Source organism: Sceloporus occidentalis, unplaced genomic scaffold (genome assembly GCF_023333645.1).
Source record: "Sceloporus occidentalis isolate IW3139 unplaced genomic scaffold, rSceOcc1.0.p SCAF_2, whole genome shotgun sequence".
NCBI lineage: Eukaryota > Metazoa > Chordata > Lepidosauria > Squamata > Phrynosomatidae > Sceloporus > Sceloporus occidentalis.
The window spans coordinates 106895484-106917639 of NW_028316982.1; the positions used below are offsets into that span (position 1 = coordinate 106895484).

At 48.1% G+C, this 22156-nt stretch overlaps 1 protein-coding gene across 1 annotated transcript in view; it reads right to left on the bottom strand.

Moving 5' to 3' along the window:
- The window catches only part of LOC149318839 (maestro heat-like repeat family member 5), a 32362-nt gene extending 10955 nt beyond the window's left edge, over positions 1 to 21407 (bottom strand). The window contains exons 1-12 of the mRNA XM_089508363.1: positions 21384 to 21407; positions 21009 to 21191; positions 17383 to 17499; positions 13102 to 13212; positions 10645 to 10767; positions 9558 to 9637; positions 8970 to 9081; positions 4222 to 4341; positions 3862 to 3966; positions 1992 to 2127; positions 1359 to 1456; positions 777 to 926 (exon numbers count right to left, since the gene is read on the bottom strand). Of these exons, the coding sequence (XP_089364489.1) occupies positions 777 to 926; positions 1359 to 1456; positions 1992 to 2127; positions 3862 to 3966; positions 4222 to 4341; positions 8970 to 9081; positions 9558 to 9637; positions 10645 to 10767; positions 13102 to 13212; positions 17383 to 17499; positions 21009 to 21191; positions 21384 to 21407 (1359 nt within the window). The remainder of the gene's footprint in view (positions 1 to 776; positions 927 to 1358; positions 1457 to 1991; positions 2128 to 3861; positions 3967 to 4221; positions 4342 to 8969; positions 9082 to 9557; positions 9638 to 10644; positions 10768 to 13101; positions 13213 to 17382; positions 17500 to 21008; positions 21192 to 21383) is intronic.
- Between the last annotated feature and the right edge of the window lie 749 nt (positions 21408 to 22156).

The window sequence follows — 22156 nt, forward strand, 5'->3', positions numbered from 1 at the left end:
GGCCAGTGCTGCCGCATGATCTCAGGCCAGGCAAGAGTTGCTGATATTCCCCTGTGTCGAATGGCCACAACCTCTTTGGGCAATGGGAGCTCAGCTGTGTAGAGGGCTAACCCAGTGGCACTTGTCGGCCATAGAGACACTTTGGGAGCCCAAACAGACCTTTCCACACCAGTCTGCCAACCCATCCGAAGCAAACCAAGAGTTGGGCTCATCTCTTCCCTTTCTTCCCTAGGTCGGCTCCAATAGACACCCTCTGGACCAGCCACTCCCACTCTCTCTGCCCCTCAACCCCTTGTCTGCCCAGTATTGTCATTTGGAGTGGGCTGGCACTCTGCCCTCAGGGAAACCTTTGCCAAGCAGACTGGCTGCACTGGCCCCTGTGAGATGGAGAGGAAGCATGGAGGGCAGGCCAGATGGGGCTATGGCTGATTCTCCTGTGGAGGCTCAGGGACCCCCTTGGCTCTCACCACTTGCTCAGTTTGGCAGAGGAGGCCAAGGGTTGGGGCATAAGGACCCTCTGTACCTTTGGCACTCCCTCCTTGGTGGAGGTCCTGTCATTTGAAACATGGCTGGGTGGGTAGAATGGGGTGGGGTGGGGTGGTTGGAAATAAATGTCTCCTCCTGTGCTGAGAGAGCCAAGGTCTTTCTTTGCACCTTTGGCCATGGAGGCTGGCCCAGGAGGCTGAGAAGGAAATCTAGTTCCTCCTCAGAGGGGTCCCAACCCACCAAGGCAGGCAAGAGTTTGGGGCTGAAGGCAGCAGTTGAAAAGCTCTCACCCGTTCGACCTTCCTGGAATGGTTCTGGAGGATGGCCTGGAGGATCTCCTCAAAGTCACCCTGCATGCCTGCATTGGAGCCTAGGAGGCCGTTCAGAATAGCAAGCAAGAGGCTGGTGAGCTGCATGGAGAATAGGGGAGCCTCTGGGCCCTGCAGCAACAAAGATCAGGTGCAATGGTTAGACATGACGGCTGTTTCTGCTGCTCAGAGGGCAGGTCCCGAAAGGGCGAAGCCCCTCAGTCCCAGTGGGAAGGAAGGAGTTGTCCAGGAGCTAATGGAGACAGGAGACCAGTAGGAGAAGGGGAGACCAGAGACACATGGCCCACACAGTGCCAGGAAGGATCCCTTCTCCCTCCTTTGGGGAACCAAGGGAGGAGACCCTGGCTTGTTGGAGAAGGAGGAGGTCTGAGGGTCCAGCGAGGGCCACAGGGCCAGCCCACAATGGCCAGGAAGAGGCTGGACCTTCCCTGCTCCCAGGAACATCCTGCTCCTGCCAACACTCCCAAACCCACCCTACACCCTGACAGTGCTGGTCCTGGCAGGCCTCAGCCACCCTCCCTCCATCCTGGCCAGCCTAAGTACCTCAACGATGCACCAATGGCTGTCCTCCCCCTTGTCTTTCTGGGGTCTCCTCTTGGCAGCCCACCTCAAGCGCTTCCTCTTCCTCTTTGGAGGCTCTGCTGCAAGGAGAGAAATGGAGCAAGGGTCAACGGCAATAGCAGTTTCATTTATATACCGCTTCATATCGCCTAAGCAGACTCTAAGCAGTTTGCAACTGTAAGCTAATTGCCCCCAACAAGCTGGTCCTCATTTGAGTGCCCTCCTCACAAGGATGCAACCCTGAGTCGATCCTGAGTCCCTAGCTGGTACTGAACTTGCAACCTTATGGTTTGTGAGTGGCTGCAATACAGGTATTTAACCACTGCACCACCAGGGCTTCTGCCCATTTTTTGGGATCGGGGAAAGGGACCCCAGCCGTGAAAGGCAGCATGCTGTGCAAAGGGCCTTTGACAGGGGCAGAGGTGTCTGGAGGCAGATGAGGTTAGGCTGGGCTAGTGAGAGGAGCCGTGAAGTAGATGTTCTGATGAGGGGATCATGTCATGGGCACCAGGGCACAGAAAAAGGCAACTCGTGGGAGGGCATGGCTTGGCTGCCCAAAGTCATTATTCTGGCTTCTCTCACAAAAAGAGAGTCCCCTGGTTCCCTTGCACTCACCCTTCTGGCTGAACATGAGTTTGTAGAGGCAGCTGACTGCCTGGGCGGCTGAGGTACAAATGGTCTCTTCTGGATCCATGGCCCGAGCAAGCAGAAGGGCGATGAGGTGAGCCAGCTGGCCAAACTCCAGAGAGAACTGAAGAAATCCAAACGGAAGAGAGGGATTGTTTCTCTCGGCCCCGCATCACCCCCACAGACCCCCATGTGGCCCTTGAACACTCAGCAAACGGCACAGATGGATCTTGTTTGTTATATATTTATACCCTTTTCTAAATGCCATTTTTCTCTCAAAAAAGGAACCAAGGTGGCTGACAAATGTAAACTTGAAAAAAATACAATAATTTTTAAAAAACAATTAAGAGCATCAAATTAAGAAGTACACTCAGCCCTCCACATCCAAGGCATATAAACAGCAAAGTCAAGGTTTGATTTTTCGAATTTACAGATATTTTAAAATGTTTTCAAACTGTGGGTGGTTGAATCCTTATTTGTGGCTTATTCAACCATCCTCAGTTTGAAAACATTTAAATGCAACACACGTACACACATATGAATTCCAAAAATCAAACCTTGATTTTTCCATTTGATATAAAGAATATGCAGATTATCAGGCAGAGGAGAGAGATGGGAGTAAAAGGCATATTCCTGGCATAATTGCGGGGTTACACTGAAGATTTTCAGATGATGTCGTGCTTATCCAGTATAACCGTGAATATCCAGGAGTGCTGCAGCAACAAACCACTCCCGGGACTTCCCCGTGAATGATTTCTTGGTGGAGCATTCCTGGATCTTCACGGGATAAGTCCTGGATGAGCGCGCTATGTCTGAAAAGCTTCAACACAATCGCACAATTATGCCAGGAGTATGCCTTTTACTCCCGGCTTTCCCCCCCATGTCTGTTAATGTCCTATGTCATTCTGTGTAAGGGGATTTCAGCATCCACAGATTATGGTAGCCACAGGAGATTCTGGAACCAAATGCCAACAGATAACCCAGGGCTCACTGTATAAAAATTACTGTCTGAATAAAACCATTTTTGCTTGCTAGTGGAAGGAAAAGCAAAGAAGGAACCAGCCTGGCTTCCCACAGAAGAGTGTTCTCAGGGGTGGGAGCAGTCACCGAGAAAGCCCCATCTCCCCTGTCCTCACCAAGTGAGACTGCAATGGCAGTGGGACTTAGAGGTAGTCTTCCTGTGAAGAACTTAGGGCTCTGCTGAAACTTGGGCATCCAGGCTCAGAGTTGAGTCCAGGAGGAAAACAAGCTGCAAGCCTAAGATTTCAGTGGGAGCGTGACCTCATCCAGCACAAGTGAGTCCTTGTTTCTTCCACAGGGAAGCCTGGGGAAGCCCAGGTGAGGCTGTGAGGGTGGGCAGGGCCAGGACGTGCCAAAGGTCTCCAAGGGGCCAGATCCAGGGAGGAATGGCTCCCAGGGAGATCCCCACATGGCCCTGCGGCCCAGGCCTCCTTGACAGCAGAAACGCCTGAGTCTCAAAAGGTGAGGCAGCCCCTAATGCTCCAGCTCTGCTCCTCCTGCCTCCCCTTGAGTCAGAAAAACCACACCCATGGGCCTGGCTCCCTACGTAATGGGAGAAGAATAAAAGGAGACAACGTTTCTTAAAAAGCCCAACATTTTCCAACCTTGTCACTGACACTGTCACTTCTTCAGGGGCTATCATAAAATGAATAACGGTGAATTTATTATAGTTGTATTATTGGGACAAGACATAAGTAAGCATTATAAAAATATAAAATAAAAATAGTTTTAAGGCTTGGCTGGATGCTCTGATAGTGCTGCTCTGTTGGATTGGGTTCAGTGAGCCAGGGCTGCTCAAGGGAAGAGAAGGCCCATGGGGGCCCCAGGGGCTACTCACCTCCAAGTTGAAGTTGCTGACCAGAAATTTAAGCAGCGTTGTGGCTGACTCAACTGCATTCTCCCGCACATGATTTACCTCTGATTCTATCCATGGTTCCATTAGCTATAAAACAAAGAGCAAATCTGTCTGGACAGTCAGAAACTAGTTGCCCGGGGAGGCCCCAAGCTCACATGTCTCCACATGGATGTGGTTTACATCCAAATGAAAGAGCAGCTGAGACGTTCCTCTGCAAGTCATGGAAGTGGCTGATGAAGCACCCTGGATCAACAAGATAGGGGCTGGCATGCATGGGACCTCTTTCTGCCCCCAGATCCCTTCAACTACCCTTTCCCTTTTGCAGTTTCCAGAAAGGAATACCTTCCGCCCCTTCTTCATGCATACCTCCAACATAAGCACCAGGTCAGACTTGTTTAGATCTTCTAACAACAATCTCTGAAGCATGCATTTGAACGCATCCATAGTCTGGCAGTATAGGGCCTGAAAAAGAAAGAGGCAGCCAGGCTCAGCAACCGTCAGCCAGAAGAGGGGCTGGAGAGTTTGGGCCAGGTGAGGTCAAGAGGAAGGTAGCAGCCAAGGCTCGGCCAGGTCCCACTCACCTGCCCAATCCCCAGCCCTTATGCTAGTGCACAGCACACAGCCCCATAGCCGACATATGGCTGAGTGAGAGTCCAGGAGGAGGAGGAGGAGGAGGAGGGTACATCATCGCTGGAGATCTGAGGGATGATGCCTCCCATTCTCCTGGCTGTGAAATTGGAGCCAGATGATGCCGAGGCATCTCTCCCTCTCTCCACTTCTGGCTACAAATTGTCCTTATGGAGTGTGGAATGGTTGTGAAGTTGAATGGTTGTTTGCATCCTGTCTCAACAAAGGACGCTGTAGCTGATGGCACCAAAAGCCACTGACACCCTCCCTCTCTCCACTTCCTGGTACAGACCATGTGCCAAAGGGGCCAAATACATCTCTGTCCCATAACTGGCCGACAAACCCAAGACCTTTATATCCATAAACATAGCCCAGTGTGATCAAGCCATTGCCCACACAGGGGGGAAAGAAAATCCATGGCCACAAATAGGTATCAATGGTTCCATGATCCAAAAGACTTGAGACCAAGGATAGAAGCAGATATTCATGCATATATTATTTTCCCTATGATAATCATGGATCATTCTGTCTCTACACAGCCACAGCTTTACTTACTAGCAGGTCACATTTGTGGAGCATGCATGCTAAACAGGTCACATACTACCATCTCATAATGCTCCTGTATTCATAGAATCATAGAATCGTAGAGTTGGAAGAGACCACAAGGGCCATCCAGTCCAACCCCCTGCCATGCAGGAAATCCCAGTCAAAGCATCCCCGACAGATGGCCATCCAGCCTCGGCTTAAAGACCTCCAAAGACAGAGACCCCACTACACTCTGAGGAAGGAGTGTTTTCCACTGTCGAACAGCCCTTACTGTCAGGAAGTTCTTCCTAATGTTGAGGTGGAATCTCTATTCCTGTAGCATGCATCCATTGTTCCAAGTCCTGTTCTTTGGAGCAGCAGGAAGCAAGCTTGCTCCATCCTCAATATGACATCCCTTCAAATATTTAAACAGGGCTATCATATCACCTCTTAGCCTTCTTTTCTCCAGACTAAACATCCCCAGCTCCCTAAGTCGTTCCTCATAAGGCATGGTTTCCAGACCCTTCACCATTTTAGTCATCCTCCTTTGGACACGCTCCAGTTTTTCAACATCCTTTTTGAATTGTGGTGCCCAGAACTGGGCACAATGTTCCAGGTGGGACCTGAACAGACCAGAATAGAATGGCACTATTACTTCCCTTGATTTAGACACTATACTTCTATTGATGCAGCCTAAATTGCATTGGCCTTGTTAGCTGCCGCATCGCACTGTTGACTCATGTTCAACTTGTGGTCTATTTGGACTCCTCCATCCCTTTCACATGTAGTTTCATTCAGCCAGGTGTCCTCCATCCTATATCTGTGCATTTTATTTTTCTGCCCTAAGTGCAGTACCTTACTTTTCTCCATGTTGAATTTCATTTTGTTAGCTTTGGCCCAGCTTTCAAGTCTATTCAGATCATTTTGAATTTTGATCCTGTCCTCTGAAGTATTAGCTATTCCTCCTAATTTGATGTCATCTGCCAGTTTGATAAGTATGCCCCCAATTTTGTCCTCCAAGTCATTGATAAAGATGTTGAATAGCACTGGGCCCAGGACAGAGCCCTGTGGGACCCCACTGGTCACTTCTCTCCAGGCTGAAAAAGAGCCATTGTTGAGCACCCTTTGGGTTTGGCCGGTCAACCAATTACAAATCCATGTAACAGTTACTTTGTCTAGCCCACATTTTACAAGCTTGTTTGCAAGAATATTGTGGGAAACCTTGTCAAGGGCCTTACTGAAATCAAGATATACTATATCCACAGCATTCCTTTCATCTACCAAGCTGGTAATTTTATCAAAGAAAGAGATAAGATTTGTCTGGCATGACTTCTTTCTCTGAAACCCATGCTGACTTTTTGTGATTATGGCATTGCTTTCTAGATGTTCACAGACTCTCTGTTTAATGATCTGCTCCAGAATCTTTCCTGGTATTGATGTCAGACTAACTGGACGATAACTGTTGGGATCCTCTTTTTTCCCCTTTTTGAAGATGGGGAGAACGTTTGCCCTCCTCCAGTCTGCTGGGATTTCTCCTGTTTTCCAGGAGTTTTCAAAGATTATTCCCAATGGCTCCGATATTACATTTGCCAGGTCTTTTAATATCCTTAGATGTAGTTCATCTGGTCCTGGAGACTTAAATTTATTTAGATTAACAAGGTATTCCTCTACTATCTCTTTACTTATCCTGTGCTGAAATTCCCCTATTCTGCTCCATTATCTTAAGGTTGAGCACCCTTTGACTTTTCTGAAAAGACTGAGGCAAAGAAGGTGTTGAGTAATTCTGCCTTTTCTCTGTCTTCTGTTAGCATTTTGCCATCTTCTCCACACATTGCCCCTACCATTTCCTTCTTCTTCCTTTTAATGCGGACATATCCAAAAAAGCCCTTTTTATTGTTTTTAACCTCTCTAGCAAGCCTGAGTTCATTCTGCACTTTAGCTTTTCTGACTTTACCCCTACACTTGCTCGCTATTTATTTGAATTCCCCTTTGGTGATTTCCCCCTTTTTTCATTTCTTACACATGTTCCGTTTCAAACTTAGTTCAGTTGAAAGGTCCTTAGTCATCCATCCTGGTTTCTTGAGACATCTCCCGTTTTTCTTTCTCACTGGAACTGTTTGAAATTGTGCCTTCAGTATCTCCCCTTTGAGAAACTTCCATCCATCCTGAACTCCCTTCTCTTTTAGTATTTCTGACCACAGGATCGCCCTCAATACTTCTCTAAGTTTACTAAAATCTGCTTTCCCAAAGTCTAGAATGCATGTCTGACTATACCTGGCTTTTCCTTTCCATTGTATAACAAACTCCAGGAGAACATGGTCACTTCCACCTAAGGATCCCACCACTTGCACCCCATTAACCAATTCATCATTGTTGGTTAGGCTCAGATCTAAAATAGCTGATCCCCTTGTTACCTCTTCCACCTTTTGGACCATGAAATTGTCTTCCAGGCAAGTGAGGAATTTGCTAGGCCTTGAGGATTTTGCTGAGTTTGACTTCCAGCAAATATCAGGATAGTTGAAGTCGCCCATCACTACTACATCTCTCCTTTCTGAGTGTGTGGTCATCTGTATTACCTAGCAACTCAGACATTGTGGAGGGTACCTTTCGGCAGAGAGGTGTGTTTTAGGGCTTAGGGTGCGACAGCTCAGAATTTATTCATTCTGAGAGGAGGGACAATTGCAGAGAGGTGTTTACCATCCCTGTCCAGAGATGTCACACACACACCCAGTGCTGCCTTTTTATTTGGGGTGCTTTTATTAAATAAATAAAAGTGATAAATAAAACAATAGATTTGTCAAGCAACTACTTGTGAAGACAGGTAGTTGCTAAACCGTTCTATTGATTTTTTAAAAAAAATCTCGGGCTCCCTTCCCCAGCTTGTCCCAGCGTCCTCAGTCTCTGCCTTCCTTCCCCAGTCTCTACCCCATGGCTTGCCCTCCTCTCCCTTCTTCAAGACCCAAAGAAGCCCTAATGTCACCATTCCCCTTTATTCAACTTGCTTCAGAATTGATTCTTCTGAAAAGAACCACTTTGAAACTACTGTCAAGAAAACCCGGTTTTTGTGTGTGTTAGTCCCTCTTTATTGCCACTGAAATTGATCAAATAAGGATTGGAATCGATTTCAAGTGGGAATGAGGGTCATATACCCCAATCTGCGATTCAGTGCAAATTGTAGTGGGAATGAGCCCCAAGTAGACCATAAGTTGAACATGAGTCAACAGTGTGATGAGGCAGCTAAAAAGGCCAATGCGATTTAGGCTCTATCAATAAAAGTGTAGTGTCTAGATCAAGAGAAGTAATAGTGCCACAGTATTCTGCTTTGGTCAGGCCCCACCTGGAATATTGTGTCCAGTTCTGGGCGCACCAATTCAAAAAGGACATTGAGAAACTGGAGTGTGTCCAAAGGAGGGTGACTAAAATGGTGAAGGGCCTGGAAACCAGGAGGCCCTATGAAGAACGACTCAGGGAGCTGGGGATGTTTAGTCTGGAGAAGAGATGGTTAAGAGGTGATATTATAGTCCTGTTTAAATATTTGAAGGGATGTCATCTTGAGGATGGAGTAAGCTTGTTTTCTGCTGCTCCAGAGAACAGGACATGGAGCAATGGACGCAAGCTCCAGGAAAAGAGATTCCACCTCAACATTAGGAAGAACTTCCTGACAGTAAGAGCTGTTCGACAGTGGAACATACTCCTTCCTCGGAGTGTAGTGGGGTCTCTTTCCTTGGAGGTCTTTAAACAGAGGCTGGATGGCCATTGTAGGGTATGCTTTGATTGAGAGTTCCTGCATGGCAGAACGGGTTGGACTAGATGACCCTTGTGGCTGCTTCCAACTCTGCGATTCTATAATTCTATGAACTATGAAGATGCTTTTTACAAAACTATGTTGTGAAAGACAACTCTGGCCTTGGTAGGGATGCCTGAGGCGAAGGGCTCACTTTGGCGCTGTCCTCATTCAAGCTGTCAAGCAGGTCCAGATTAAAGATGCTGCGGATGGCGGCATGGAGGAAGCGGGACTTTCTCCCTGGCTCCAGGGGAGGCTTCAGTTTGCTGCCAAAAGAGGAGAAGCCCACCAGGGTGGGGAAGGGGTGACTGGGGGAAGTCAGCCATGGCAGCAGCAGCGAAACCCCTATGTCACCAGCCTGCCACCCGGGCTAGAAGAGACCTTTCCTTCCCTTGCCTCTTCTTACATGTGACACAGGCAAATCCATTCTGGTTCTGCTTTAGGACTTCTCCAGAGTCCCTTCAGAATAAACTGTTCTTGTTCCCCTGGTCATCTGTTCATCTTGCCCTCCTGTGCCTTTGGCCATTTTTGTCCCCTCAGCCCCTCTCAGGGGAGATGGCAAAAGATGGCTGTGCTCCCCACTTTGGGATGCTTGTAGCCCTTGGCTCCGGCTGTTTGTTGTGTGGAGCATGCATGCAGGACTCCAGGAAGCAGCCCCAACTGATCTCTCCCCAAGAGGATCCCACCCATCCGGAGCAGGCCTTTTTGCCTCCCTCCCAGAGACCACCATCATGCGCAGTACCTGAGCTCTGCCATGATGAGCATTGAGTCCTGGCACATCCTGTCATCCAGTGTGCAGGTGGGCTCTTCTTCTAGCACAAACTGTCAGGCAACACAGAAACAGAGGAGACGTGAGCAGGGCCCATGGGTCACCATCTTGTGCCTGCCATGGGCACCCTGGCACCAGGTGAGCCTGGGCAGGTGCTCCCACCAGCCTCTAAGTGGCAGGTGCTGGAAGGTGCTGGAAGGTTCACTCCAAAGGAGGAATGGGCTCCCCCAGCCCCCTCAATGTCCATCTGTATGCACCTCACTGGCAGACTACATGGCCTCCAAGATAGGCATTGCTGCTCCTTCCTTCCTTCCTTCCTTCCTTCCTTCCTTCCTGTATCTTAAGGAGATTCTGTTTCTGAGGACATGCACTTCCTTCCCACCCTCAGACCCAAAAGTGGGCAAGGGGTCTGTAGTTTAGTATTAGCAGCAGAGCTGAGCTTGTGAAAGATAGGTCAAAAGGAATGTTTGGAGGCCAGGTGGGGGGCATCATAGTTGCCCTCTTCACCCCCCAAGATTCATCTGTCTGTCCGTCCATCTTTGCTTTCTTCCTTCCTGTCTGCCACTGCCTCAGGTTGGTCAGGAATTTTCTCAGAGAGAAGACAGAGCCCACCTGGGCCACAGACAGAGGAACGCTGGAGGTGTTTGGAAAAGTAAAGTCCCTTCTCCCGTGGGCACGTTTGTGCTGGAAGGGGTTCCATCGCCCTACTCTGATGGCTCCCAAGGAGGGCTTTCTAGTTCTCTCTTGGCCTAAGAGGTGCTTTACCCTGGAAGGCAGCCTAAGGGGGAGTCAGCCTCACGGGGGCAGCCTTGGAAGCTTTTCCTTCCATAAACTCACCCAGCTGTCTACCCGTCCGCCCTGTGAGGTGGCTCAGAGACCATCCAAGATACTCTGGAAGAGCTGTGGCTGAGCTTGTTGGGCCAAGCGGTGGGAATGGCCAGCTCTTCCCGCCTCCTTGATGCCAACCCTTGGTCACCCAATCCCAGCCGGACAGCCTGCCACTTGAACCTCTCCTCTCCAGTCCCCCCCTGTATGCCCAGCACAAGCAGAGACAACTTACGATCAGGCACTCCACCAGCAGCCCTTTCATGAGTAGCTCAAGGCTTTGCGCTTTGCCTGTGACAACAATAGCCTCCAGAAGCATCAGGACAACCACCAGGAAGGTCCTCTTCAGGTTCTTGTCCTAAACCCAACCCAGAGGAAAGGAGGAGTCGTGAGAACAACCCCTGTGCCCCGGACCCAGCTTGTCCTCAACCGCCTCTTTCCGCGGACCTGCCTTGGGTCAGCTGTCTCTCATTAACAGTAGCCAAGGATAGCTTAAAAAATACTGGCCAGAGTAAATCCCGGTGGGACTGGGGATGGAGGGGCAGTGGGGAGGGAGCCACTCATGCTCAAGGTTCACACCGGGAGGCAAAAGTATTCCAGCCAAGTCTTTTGTCTTTCCAAAGTCTACCCATATACACCCCTCTTGTTCCCGCTGAGAAAGAAATAAACCCTGGCAGCTTTAGGGTATGGGTCCTCTTTGAGAGCAAGGAAGATCTGGGGTTCAACTACAGGGGTCCCTCAGGGCAAAGGCCCAAAGGCTGAACATACCAGTGGACTGGTCCCGAGGATTGTAATCATTTTGGATGCGATTGCATCTGTTACTGGCAGCACCTGTTCTCCGATAGTCATGGCTACATGTCCATAACAAAAGAGTAGCGTGCCCAATAGTAGGCCGTGGGAAATATATAATAATAATAATAATAATAATAATAATAATAATAATAATAATTTTTTATTTATATACCGCCCTGTGGCGAACCAATCCGGGCGGTTTACAACATTAAAATAACATACAGCATAAAAACAATATATTTCCCTCCCCCATTAAAAAGTTATTAAACAACATATCTAATTTAAAACCACAATAACTAGTTAAAATAACAATAAATTAAACAAAATAATACCAACCAAAGACAGACCATGTAGCTGAGAGCCTGCAGGAGCCAACAAAGCACTGAGGCCTATTCCTCTGTTTGTAGCTTGATGCTGCCTACTCATTCCTGTACTAGCTCTTTACTTCTTCTGTGCTGCATTTCCCCTATCTTGTTCTCTGCTCCATTATTTAAAGGTTGAGCACCATTTGCCTTTTCTGAGAAGACTGAGGCAATAAAGGTGTTGAGTAGTTCTGCCTTTTCTCTGTCCCCTATTATTAGCATTTTGCCATCTTCTCTGCGCAGTGGCCCTGCCATTTCATTCTTCTTCCTTTTGCTAAGCCCTTTTTATTGTTCTTAACCTCTCTAGCAAGCCTGAGTTCATGCTGCACTTTAGCTTTTCTGACTTTACCCCTACACGTGCTCGCTATTTATTTGAATTCCCCTTTGGTGATTTCCCCCTTTTTCCATTTCTTATACATGTTCTGTTTCAAACTTAGCTCAGTTGAAAGTTCCTTAGTCATCCATCCTGGTTTCTTGAGACATCTCCCATTTTTCTTCTTCACTGTAACTGTTTGAAATTGTGCCTTCAGTATCTCCCTTTTGAGAAACTCCTATCCATCTTGAACTCACTTCTCCTTTAGTATTCTTGACCATGGGATCACCCTCAAAACTTCTCTAAGTTTACTGAACTCCGGACTCCTAAAGTCTGGAATGCGTGTCTGACTATGCTTGGCTTTTCCTTTCCACTGTATTACAAACTCCAGGAGAACATGGTCACTCCCAGTAAGGATCCCATCACTTGCACCCCATTAACCAAGTCATCCCTGTTGGTTAGGATTAGATCTAAAGTAGCTGACCTCCTTGTTGCCTCTTCCACCTTTTGGACAATGAAATTGTCTTTGAGGCAAGTGAAGAATTTGCTAGACGTTGAGGATTTGGCAAAGTCTGACTTCCAGCAAACAGTATCAGGATAGTTGAATTCGCTCATCACTACTACATCTCTCCTTTCTGAGTGTGTGGTCATGTGTTCCAGAAAGGCATCATCCAATTCCTCCATCTGACTTGGGGGTCTGTAGTAGACTCCCACAATAACATCCCTGTTGTTTCTGTCCCCTTTAATTCAGCTTAACTGGGTCTATAGTTATCTAGAGAGCTCCTGGCTACTAGCTCCTTCCAGAGGCAAGTCTCTGACTCACTTCCTCTGAGCAAAAGTCCCCACAAGCCCTTTAAGGAAAAAAGTGAAAAGAAAAAGTGAAAAATTAAAGGAGAGCCCCTCCAACACTGTTCCCAGGTCACCTTCTCCTCTGCACTCCAAAACCTCCTTGACTATAAAAATTAAAAAGTTTTTTTTTTAAAATCAGTGCGTGCCTCTGCCAGCAATTATACAGAATTAGGTTTTTAGCACTTCCAACTCAATGATTCTATAGATCTTTTTCACTAATACAAAGTTGTGCAAATTAAATCTACAATTTTAATCAAAGGAGAAGAGCAATGGCTAGGAGTTAAGGTGATGGAGGTGAAAAGAGGAGGATCTGAGAAGCAAATCCAGCAAAGTGATTGCTTCAGAGGGAGGGAAGGATGCATTTCCAAAATCATACCTGGTTGTCATCCTCATTGTTTTCCAGTGCTTTCTCATTGAAGTTCTCCAATACTTTGAGAACATCTTGAAGGTGCCGAGTGGCTGCAAGTCCAAGAGCAGACGCTATCCCCTAGGAAGAACCAGGAAAATGAAAGACGTGAGGCTCAACTCTGTTTCCCTCTGGTTAAAGGTTAAGGGCATGATACCCATTTGGAGAAAGGGACCCATATCTTTCACCTAGGGATGGGACAGCCTCTCCCTCCAGTAACATCTCATCTGGATCATCTCATCCTTGAAAAGAAAATAATTGAAGGAACTCCTTTGGACAGAGAAAAAGCAGAACTGAGAAACCGAAGGCTTTCATGGCCGGTGTCTGTAGTTTTCAGTGGGTTTTCTGGGCTGTGTGGTTGTGTTTTGGAAGAATTTATTCCCGATATTTCACCTGCATCTGTGGCTGGCATCTTCAGAGCCAGCTGTGGGCAGGTCTATATAGGGACTACAAAACGCAGCATCCAAACACAAATCAAAGAATATGAGAGACACTGCATACTGAGCCATCAGCAGTAGCAGAACACATAATGAACTAACCTGGGCCCAGAATGCTATTTGGAAACCCTGAAATTCTGGACCATGCCAAGAACTACCAGGTCAGAATGCATAGAGAGGCCATTGAAAACCACAAACACCTGGACAACTTCAACAGGAGAGAAGAAACACTGAAAATAAGCAAAGTCTGGCTACCAGTCCTGAAGAACACCAAAATCAAGACTCAGCCTAGGCAAATGAACACCATCCAGGGCCAAGAGGGTCTCCTTGCAGACAGTGGATTGCTCCTTAAAGAGACGCACATCCATCATGCATATCCTCCCACCGTGAGGCTTGGCCAGTCATAACAAACCAACACACAGATTAACATGGAAATCACTGCCACCCAAACAGGGGGTCACACAAGTATATATACCCCAGACACTTCCATGCCACCCCCCTCTGAAGGTGCCAGCCGCAGATGCAGGCGAAACATCACTAATAAACTTCTCCAGAATGTGGCCACAGAGCCCAGAAAACCCACAGAAAAGAAAAAACAAAACTACTCAACACCTACTTTGCCTCGGTCTCCTCACAAAAGGAAAAGGGGGCGCCACCTGAGGAAAATGGAGAAGAGTACACAATAGGGGGAATACAGCACAAAATAAGTAAAGAGGTAGTACAGCAATAGCTGGTTAATCTAAAGGAATTCAAGCCTCCAGGGCCAGCTGAACTGCCTCCATCTGAACTACCTCCAATGTAGTAGAATCATAGAATCATATGAATTATAAGAACTGGCAGAAGTAATCTCAGAGCCACTGGAAATACTCTTTGAGAACTCCAGGAGAACAGGAGAAGTCGCAGTGAACTGGAGGAAGACAAACGTTTTCAAAATGGGGGATCAAAAGGACCCAAACAATTACTGCCATATTGAGGAATTACATCAATACCAGGAAAGATTCAAGAGCTGATCATTAAAAAGAGAATCTGTGAGCATTTGGAAAGGAATGCCACAAATGCAAAAAGTCAACATTGGTTTCTGAAAAAACAAGCCATCTCAGAGTGATCTGATCCCTTTTAAAAAATAAAATTGCCAGCATGGTAGATGAAGGAAATGATGTGGATGTCTTGATTTCCATATGACTTGTGACAAGGTCTATTATGATATTCTTGCAAACAAGCTAGTAAGATGTGGGCTAGGCTGTACAATGCTAGCTAGATGGATTTATCATTGGCTGACTGGCCGAACCCAAAGGTTGCTCAGCACTGGCTCTTCTTCATCTGGGAGAGGGTTGTGTTCTGGGCCCAGTGCTATTCAACATCTTTCTCAATGACTTGGATGAAGGAATAGAGGGCATGATTATCAAATTTGCAGATGCATCAAATTAGGAGGAGTAGCTAATACCCCAGAGGAGAGGATCAAAATTCAAAATGACCATAACAGATTAGAGAGCTGGGTCAGAACTAACAAAATGAATTTCAACAGGGAGAAATGTAAGGCACTACACTGGGGTGGGAGGATGAAATGCACAGATATAGGATGGGGGAGACCTGACTTGAAATCGTACATGTGAAAGGGATCTAGGATTCCTAGTAGACCACAAGTTAAACATGAGGAAACAGTGTGATGCAGCAGCTGAAAAAGCCAATGCAATTCATGGTTGCATCAATTGGGATATAGTGTCTAAATCAAGGGAAGCAATAGTACCACTCTATCCTGCTTTGGTCAGACCTTACCTGGAATACTATGTCTAGTACTGGGCACCACAATTCAAGAAGAGAATTGACAAGCTGGAATGTGTCCAGAGGAGGGCATGAAAAATGGTAAAAGGTCTGAAAAACATGTCCTGTGAGGAGAGGTTTACAGAGTTGGGTTTGTTTAGCTTAAATAAGGGAAAGATAAGCGAGGGTCATGATAGCCATATTTGAAGGGGTGTGATATCTGCTGCTCTAGAGAATAGGACCTGGAGTAATGGATGCAAGCTACAGGGAAAGAGATTCTGCCTCAACATTAGGAAGAATTTCCCAACAGTAAGAGCTGTTCAACAGTGGAATACACTCCCTTGGAGTAGATGGGAGTCTCCTTCTTTGGAGGTTTTTAAACAGAGGCTGGATGGCCATCTGTAGGGGTGCTTTGATTCTGTGTTCCTGCATGGCAGAATAGGGTTAGACTGGATGGCATTTGGGGTCTCTTCCAACACTTGTAATTCTATTATCCCCATGGATAAATATTCCCTATCAGCAAGTATGGTTTCTCTGTGGCCAAGTACTGGCATTTGTCTTACTACGTCCATCCTTCACGTCTTGTTGGTTTTGTTTCCCAGCCACGGCGGTGGTGGAAGGAGGCGGAGAGAGAAGCAAACTCTCATTTCTGAGGCTCTGGTGCATAGGTCCTGGAGTAATAGATTCAAACAACTGGAAAAGATATTCCACCTAAAACAGTATGAAGAAGCTTCTGAGAATAAGAGCGGTTTGACAGTGGAAGATGCTGCTCCTTTGGAAGTGGAAGACGCTGCTGGCTTGGAGAGTGGTGGTTTCTCCTTCTTTGGAGGTTTTTAAACAAAGGTGGATGGCCAGCTTCCCAGGCAAGGCATGGACTGTCTATCCTGCATGGCAAAATGGAGTTGGACTGAGTAGGGCTCTTTTTGGATTCTTGGGCCTGTTACAGACGGGCCATTTTGTGCATGCGGCGTGCGTCCTAGGGTTAGGAAGGGGCGGTGCTTCCGCAGTCCCCTAACCCTAGTGTGCGCTCTGCGCACACAGAATGGCGGCGGCCATTCCACATGGCCGCCGCCATGACGTCACGACCGCACCGCCTTTATACGGGGCAGCACGGATGTGACGTCGTCGCTCCACGCCAGGGTGCTTAGTGCGCCCTGAGCGCGGAACAGGAAGGAGCCTTCGCACGGCTGCGCCCAGCGGACCAAAGGAGAAAGGGGCCAAGCGGCCCCTTTCTCCTCCTCCCCGCCGTCGCGGGGTGTCCTTGGGGCTTGAAGCCCCAAGGACACCCCTTTCCAGGCTGCAGGGAAGCGGCCTTTTGCCGCTTCCCCGCAGCCCTGAAAGCGGCGGATTGGGGCCTCAGCGGCTGCCAGTCTAGCCACTGAGGCCCCTATACCCCGGGGAAAGGGGCGGGTGCAGACCGCCCCAAACGGGCAGTCTGTAACCCACCTTGGATTCTATGATCTATCATTCTCTGCCAAAGGCATCATGACTTCTTGACTGAAGCAGAGGCAAGCAGGAGAATGTGGGGTTTCCCTGTCTTCTTGAAGATGTCTCCTTCCACACCATGTGCCTGGCAAAGTGATTCTGACCCATGAAGATACCACCGACAGGTGGAGTTGTTGTTCATTTTGATACCACATGACTCCCTGCTGGGTCTCGCGAAGGGGAAAACACAACCCCTCTCGTTCAAGCCTCCTCCATTTCTTGAAAGGTGCTTTGAACATAGTACCGCAAAGTACAGAGGGGGGGGGGGGGGGCAGACAGACAGACAGACATAAAGACATCCCTATCCCTCCCCTTACCATGTACCCCTCCTAGAACCTGGGACTCCCTGGAACATGGCCAGCTCCTCTCCTCTGGATCCTTCCGCTTGTTCCTTTCCCACAGACCCCCTCCCAGGTCATGATTCCAGGCCCCATTATCCCTGAGAGCCCTCTTTCCCCTCCTCCTCTGAACCCCATTCTGAGAGCCCAGATGGGGAAGGGGTGGCTTGGAGATAAAGAGGAACAGCCACACCTCCTCACTCTAGAGAAACATGGCCGTGTTGACGCACCTTTACTTCCCAAGGCCCCTTGTGAGCCAAGGACAGGATGGTATGGAGATGCTCCTGGACCAGCTGAGAATCATTTGAAGCACGGAGGATGGACCCATAGTATTCGTAGAGGGAGACCTGGGGAGAATGAGAGGAAGGACTGCCTGAGGCAAAGAGACAGTGGTGATGTGGACCCAAAGGTTTGACTGGATGCCTGCGGTTGGTTTCCATCCAACAGGTGCTGCTCCAACATGGCAGGCAAGCCAATGGGTGGAGAGACACCCTCCACATTTCCAAGGCCAGGCAGAGGTTCACCACTGGCTGTACCTCCATCTCCCATGCCCCACTGTGCCATACTGTGACGTGACGGGCAAGGTAAGATAGCTCTGGGGCAGAAATACAGAAACAGAACGCTGATCTTTCCAGGGCTATACACAGTATCGCTTCTAAGTGTCCTTTCCGGCCCGCTTCCCATAAGAAAGCCTGGTACACTGAAGATCTTCGGGAAATGAAGCGGGCAACGCAACGACTAGACACCAGCGCTTATCTGACAAGACACTCCATCAGGCTCTTTTGGAATCTTATGGAGTGGCAATAAGTGCAGCAAAGAATTCTTTCTATGCTGCACGTATTGCATCTGCAGAGTCACGTCCAGCAGAGCTGTTCAGGGTGGTGAGGGAGCTGACTCAGCTTCCTTCTACTCTGAACCCTATTTTAGAAGCAACCAAGGCCTGCTGTGACGATTTTAACAACTTTTTCACAGATAAAATCTCTCAGATAAGGGCTGATCTTGACACCGGCATTATAACAGATACAATAGGAGTGGTGTTCAGAGCTTCCGTGGACTCTATTAAACTGGATCACTTTGGTGATCGGTTCATACCGATGAAGTGGACAAGGTAAAGTCGAAGGCTTTCATGGCTGGCATCCATAGTTTTTTGTGGGTTTTTTGGGGCTATGTGGTCATTTTCTAGCAGAGTTTCTTTCTGACGTTTTACCAGCATCTGTGGCTGGCATCTTCAGAGAATATTCTCTGAAGATGCCAGCCACAGATGCTGGCGAAATGTCAGAAAGAAACTCTGCTAGAACATGGCCCCATAGCCCGAAAAACCTACAAGAAGTGGACAAGCTTCTTGGAAGTGTTAAGAAGACGACGTGCTCTCTCGATCCCTGTCCTTCTTGGTTGACCGCCCAGGGTGGTGATGCAGTAACATCATTATTACAACTCATAATTAATGCATCCTTCAGGGAGGGTAAGTTTCCATCGAACTTGAAACTAGCAATAGTTAAACCTTTACTCAAGAAACTCTCCCTGGACCCCCTGGTGAGAAATAACTATAGACCAGTCTCCTTGTTGCCATTCTTAGGTAAGGTGATCGAGAGAGCGGTCGCCTTCCAACTCCAAGCAGTTTTGGATGAAACCAATTATCTGGACCCATTTCAAACTGGCTTCAGAGCGGGGTATGGAGTGGAGACAGCCATGGTCGCCTTAGTCGATGATCTCCATCTGGGCATCGACAGGGGAAGTGTGACCTTGTTGGTGCTTTTGGACATCTCAGCGACTTTCGATACCATTGACCACGGTATCCTTCTGCAACGCCTGAGGGAGTTGGGCATCGTGGGCAGTGCACTCCAGTGGTTCCGTTCCTATCTCTCGGGCAGATTCCAGATGGTGCAATTGGGGGACAGTTGCTCATCTAAGAGGGAACTGACATCTGGTGTCCCTCAGTGAGCTATTTTATCCCCCACTTTGTTTAACATTTACATGAAACCGCTGGGAGAGATCATCCGGAGACACGGGGTGCGGTGTTATCAGTACGCTGATGACACCCAAATATGTTTCTCTATGTCTCTGATTGATGCAGTGACTAAGGATGGCGTCTCTCCTCTGAATGCCTCTCTGGAGTCGGTAATGGGCTGGATGAGGGAAAACAAACTCAGTCTGAATCCAGAGAAAACAGAAGTACTTGTGATAGGTTCCCCAGGCCCGGGAAGGAAATTTATCCACCTGTCCTGAGTGGGGTCACACTTCCCCTAAAGGACGAAGTTCGCAGTTTAGGAGTACTTCTGGACTTGTCCCTGCAGTTGACATCTCAGGTAGATGCGACGGTCAGAAGTGCTTGCTATCAACTTCGGTTGATACGGCAGTTGCTATGTATTTTATATGTATTATCCTACTAGAGAGGCAGGCTAGCTCCAACAGACCTTCCTGGTAGAAGATTAATCATCCATTAGGAAGCCAAGCCCTCACTCCAGTCCATCTCCCTTGGTCCAGACCTCGGAGGTAGAGAAGAACTTCATCCCCTTCCCCGCCACCACTCCCTCCTTCTTTTTTATCATGTCTTTTTAGATTGTAAGCCTGAGGGCAGGAACCGTCTAATTATACAGATTGTATGTACAGCGCTGTGTAAATTTACAGCGCTTTATAAATAAAGGTTAATAATAATAATAATAATAATAATAATAATAATAATAATAATAATAATACCTGGGCCAAAGAGACCTTGAAACAGTGGTACATGCTCTGGTAACCTCTCGTTTAGATTTCTGTAATGTGCTCTACATGGGGCTACCCTTGTATCAAGTCCGGAAACTTCAGTTAATACAAAATATGGCAGCCAGACTGGTCACCGGTGTATCTAGATTTGACCATATAACACCTATGCTGAAAGCCCTTCACTGGCTGCCTATTCATTTCTGGGCACAATACAAGGTGTTGGTTATTACCTATAAAGCCCTACATGGCTTGGGTCCGAGTTACTTGAGGGACCGCATCTCCCCCTATGAGCCGCCCCGCACACTCAGAGCATCTGGTAAGAACTTATTAGAAATACCATTTTCCAAATATGTTTCCTCATCCCAGAAGGCCTTTTCAATAGTGGCCCCATGGATCTGGAATAGTCTTCCTGAGGAGCTCCGTCTCACAACCCCCTTGGAAACATTTAAAAAGAGACTGAAAACTGTTCTCTTTTGCCAAGCTTTTCCCGCTAAAGAGTGAAGATAGACATGCTTGTTGACAACGAAATTCTGCCTTGCCCTTGGATATGGATGTTTGATATGTTTGTTCTATTATTGATGTAACTATTTTTATGTTTTTATAAGTGTTATATGTATTTGTTTTTAACAGTCTGTAACCCCGCTTCGATCCATCAGGCGAGGCGGGGACACATAAATAAATAAATATTATTATTATCATCATCATCATCATCATCATCATCATCATCATCTATGGGGAAGGAATTCCTAGATGAAGAAAGCTGAGGGAAGAGCAGTCCCTCCCAGGATCCTGACAGGCTGGCCTTCATCCCATTGGTCAGTTTCAGTGGACATTGGCCTAACAATGGAGACTCAATGCAGTGATCAATACCATCCATACAATGAGACTACCCTGGCTGGAAGAGCCAGAGTGCCACTATGGGGAGAGTGTGGGACTAGGACTCTGGAGACCAGGGTCTGAATCCCCGCTCGGCCATGGAAATGGCTGACTTTGGGTAAGTTGCACTCTCTCAGTCTCAAGGGAAGGCAAAGGAAAATCTCTTTGAAATAAATTGGGCTAGAATAGGGTCACTATATTAGAAGCAGCATGATGGAGTGGTCCAGATGCTGGACCGGCACTCCCCACTCAGCCATGGAACTCCCTAGCAGACCCCAGGCACGTTGCCCTCTCTCAGCCTCAGAGGAAAGCTGTGCTCGCCCTCCCCAATGAGCATCCAGCCGCTTCCACTGATCACCTTTTCCAGGTCCCGGCTGTTGTTCTCCTCTGCCAGTTCCTCTTGGCCTCCTCTCCTCTGGGTCTCCTCAATGATGCCTATGAGTCGTCTCTTCACAGCCTGTAAGGAAAGACAGGAGGATACTGGTGGGCCAATGGCAGAGACGGCCAGCCCCAGCAGAAGTAAATGAAGCCCAGAGCACCAAGGGGACACATGGCCCTCAGAGGGTGGCTCAGCACAAGGAAAGGCAGCCAGGCTGAATTGGGAAGAGGGACTCCTGGAGCAGAACCACATGTGTGCAGATTCCCTGACTGGACCCCACTCCCTTTCTTTCATGGTGGGGTCAGGCTTTGGTGGGGCATCCAGACCAAGCCCTCCCACCCACCAGACACACTCTGCTGGCAGGACCAAGGCCAGGGTGCCAGAGGCAGAGATCTGACCCTTTTCTCACACCTTGGCCAGGGATCAGGGACACCCCCCACCCCACCCCCAGCAACCTTTGGGGATAGCATGGGGTGATCTAGACCTCCACATCTCCCCTGGAGCATCTCTCTCTCCTGGCAGCAGGACAACACAAGAAGCATGTGGGTGAAAGAGCAGGAAGACATTTGCTGGAACCACATTCTGAGCTGGATGTGAAGTAGTCCTCTCCTTACCTTCACCTGTTTTCGCTCCCAGGTGCCACTCTTTACTGCATCATTCTCAGAAAAGGCTGCGGACGAGAGGAGGTCAAAGCAAACACTCAGTAGCCACCAGGCACCTCAGTGGCCAAAAAGGCCAGCTGCCAGAACAATTCTGGGCTGCATCAACAGGACCACAGTGTCTGGGTTGAAGTGGTGCCACTCTACTCTGTCTGGGGCAGACCTCACCTGGCCCTGTGCCCAATTCTGAACAATTCAAGAAAGATATTGACAAGATGGCACTTGTCTAGAGATGGGTGACCAAAGAGATCAAATTTCCAGAAACTACCAAGCCTTATAGGCAGCTGTGGATGTTTGGTTCTGAGAAAAGAGGTCTGAAAGCGATGAGATGACACCAATCCTCATAAAACATTGCTGCCACCCTCCCTCCACCACCAGAGCCGC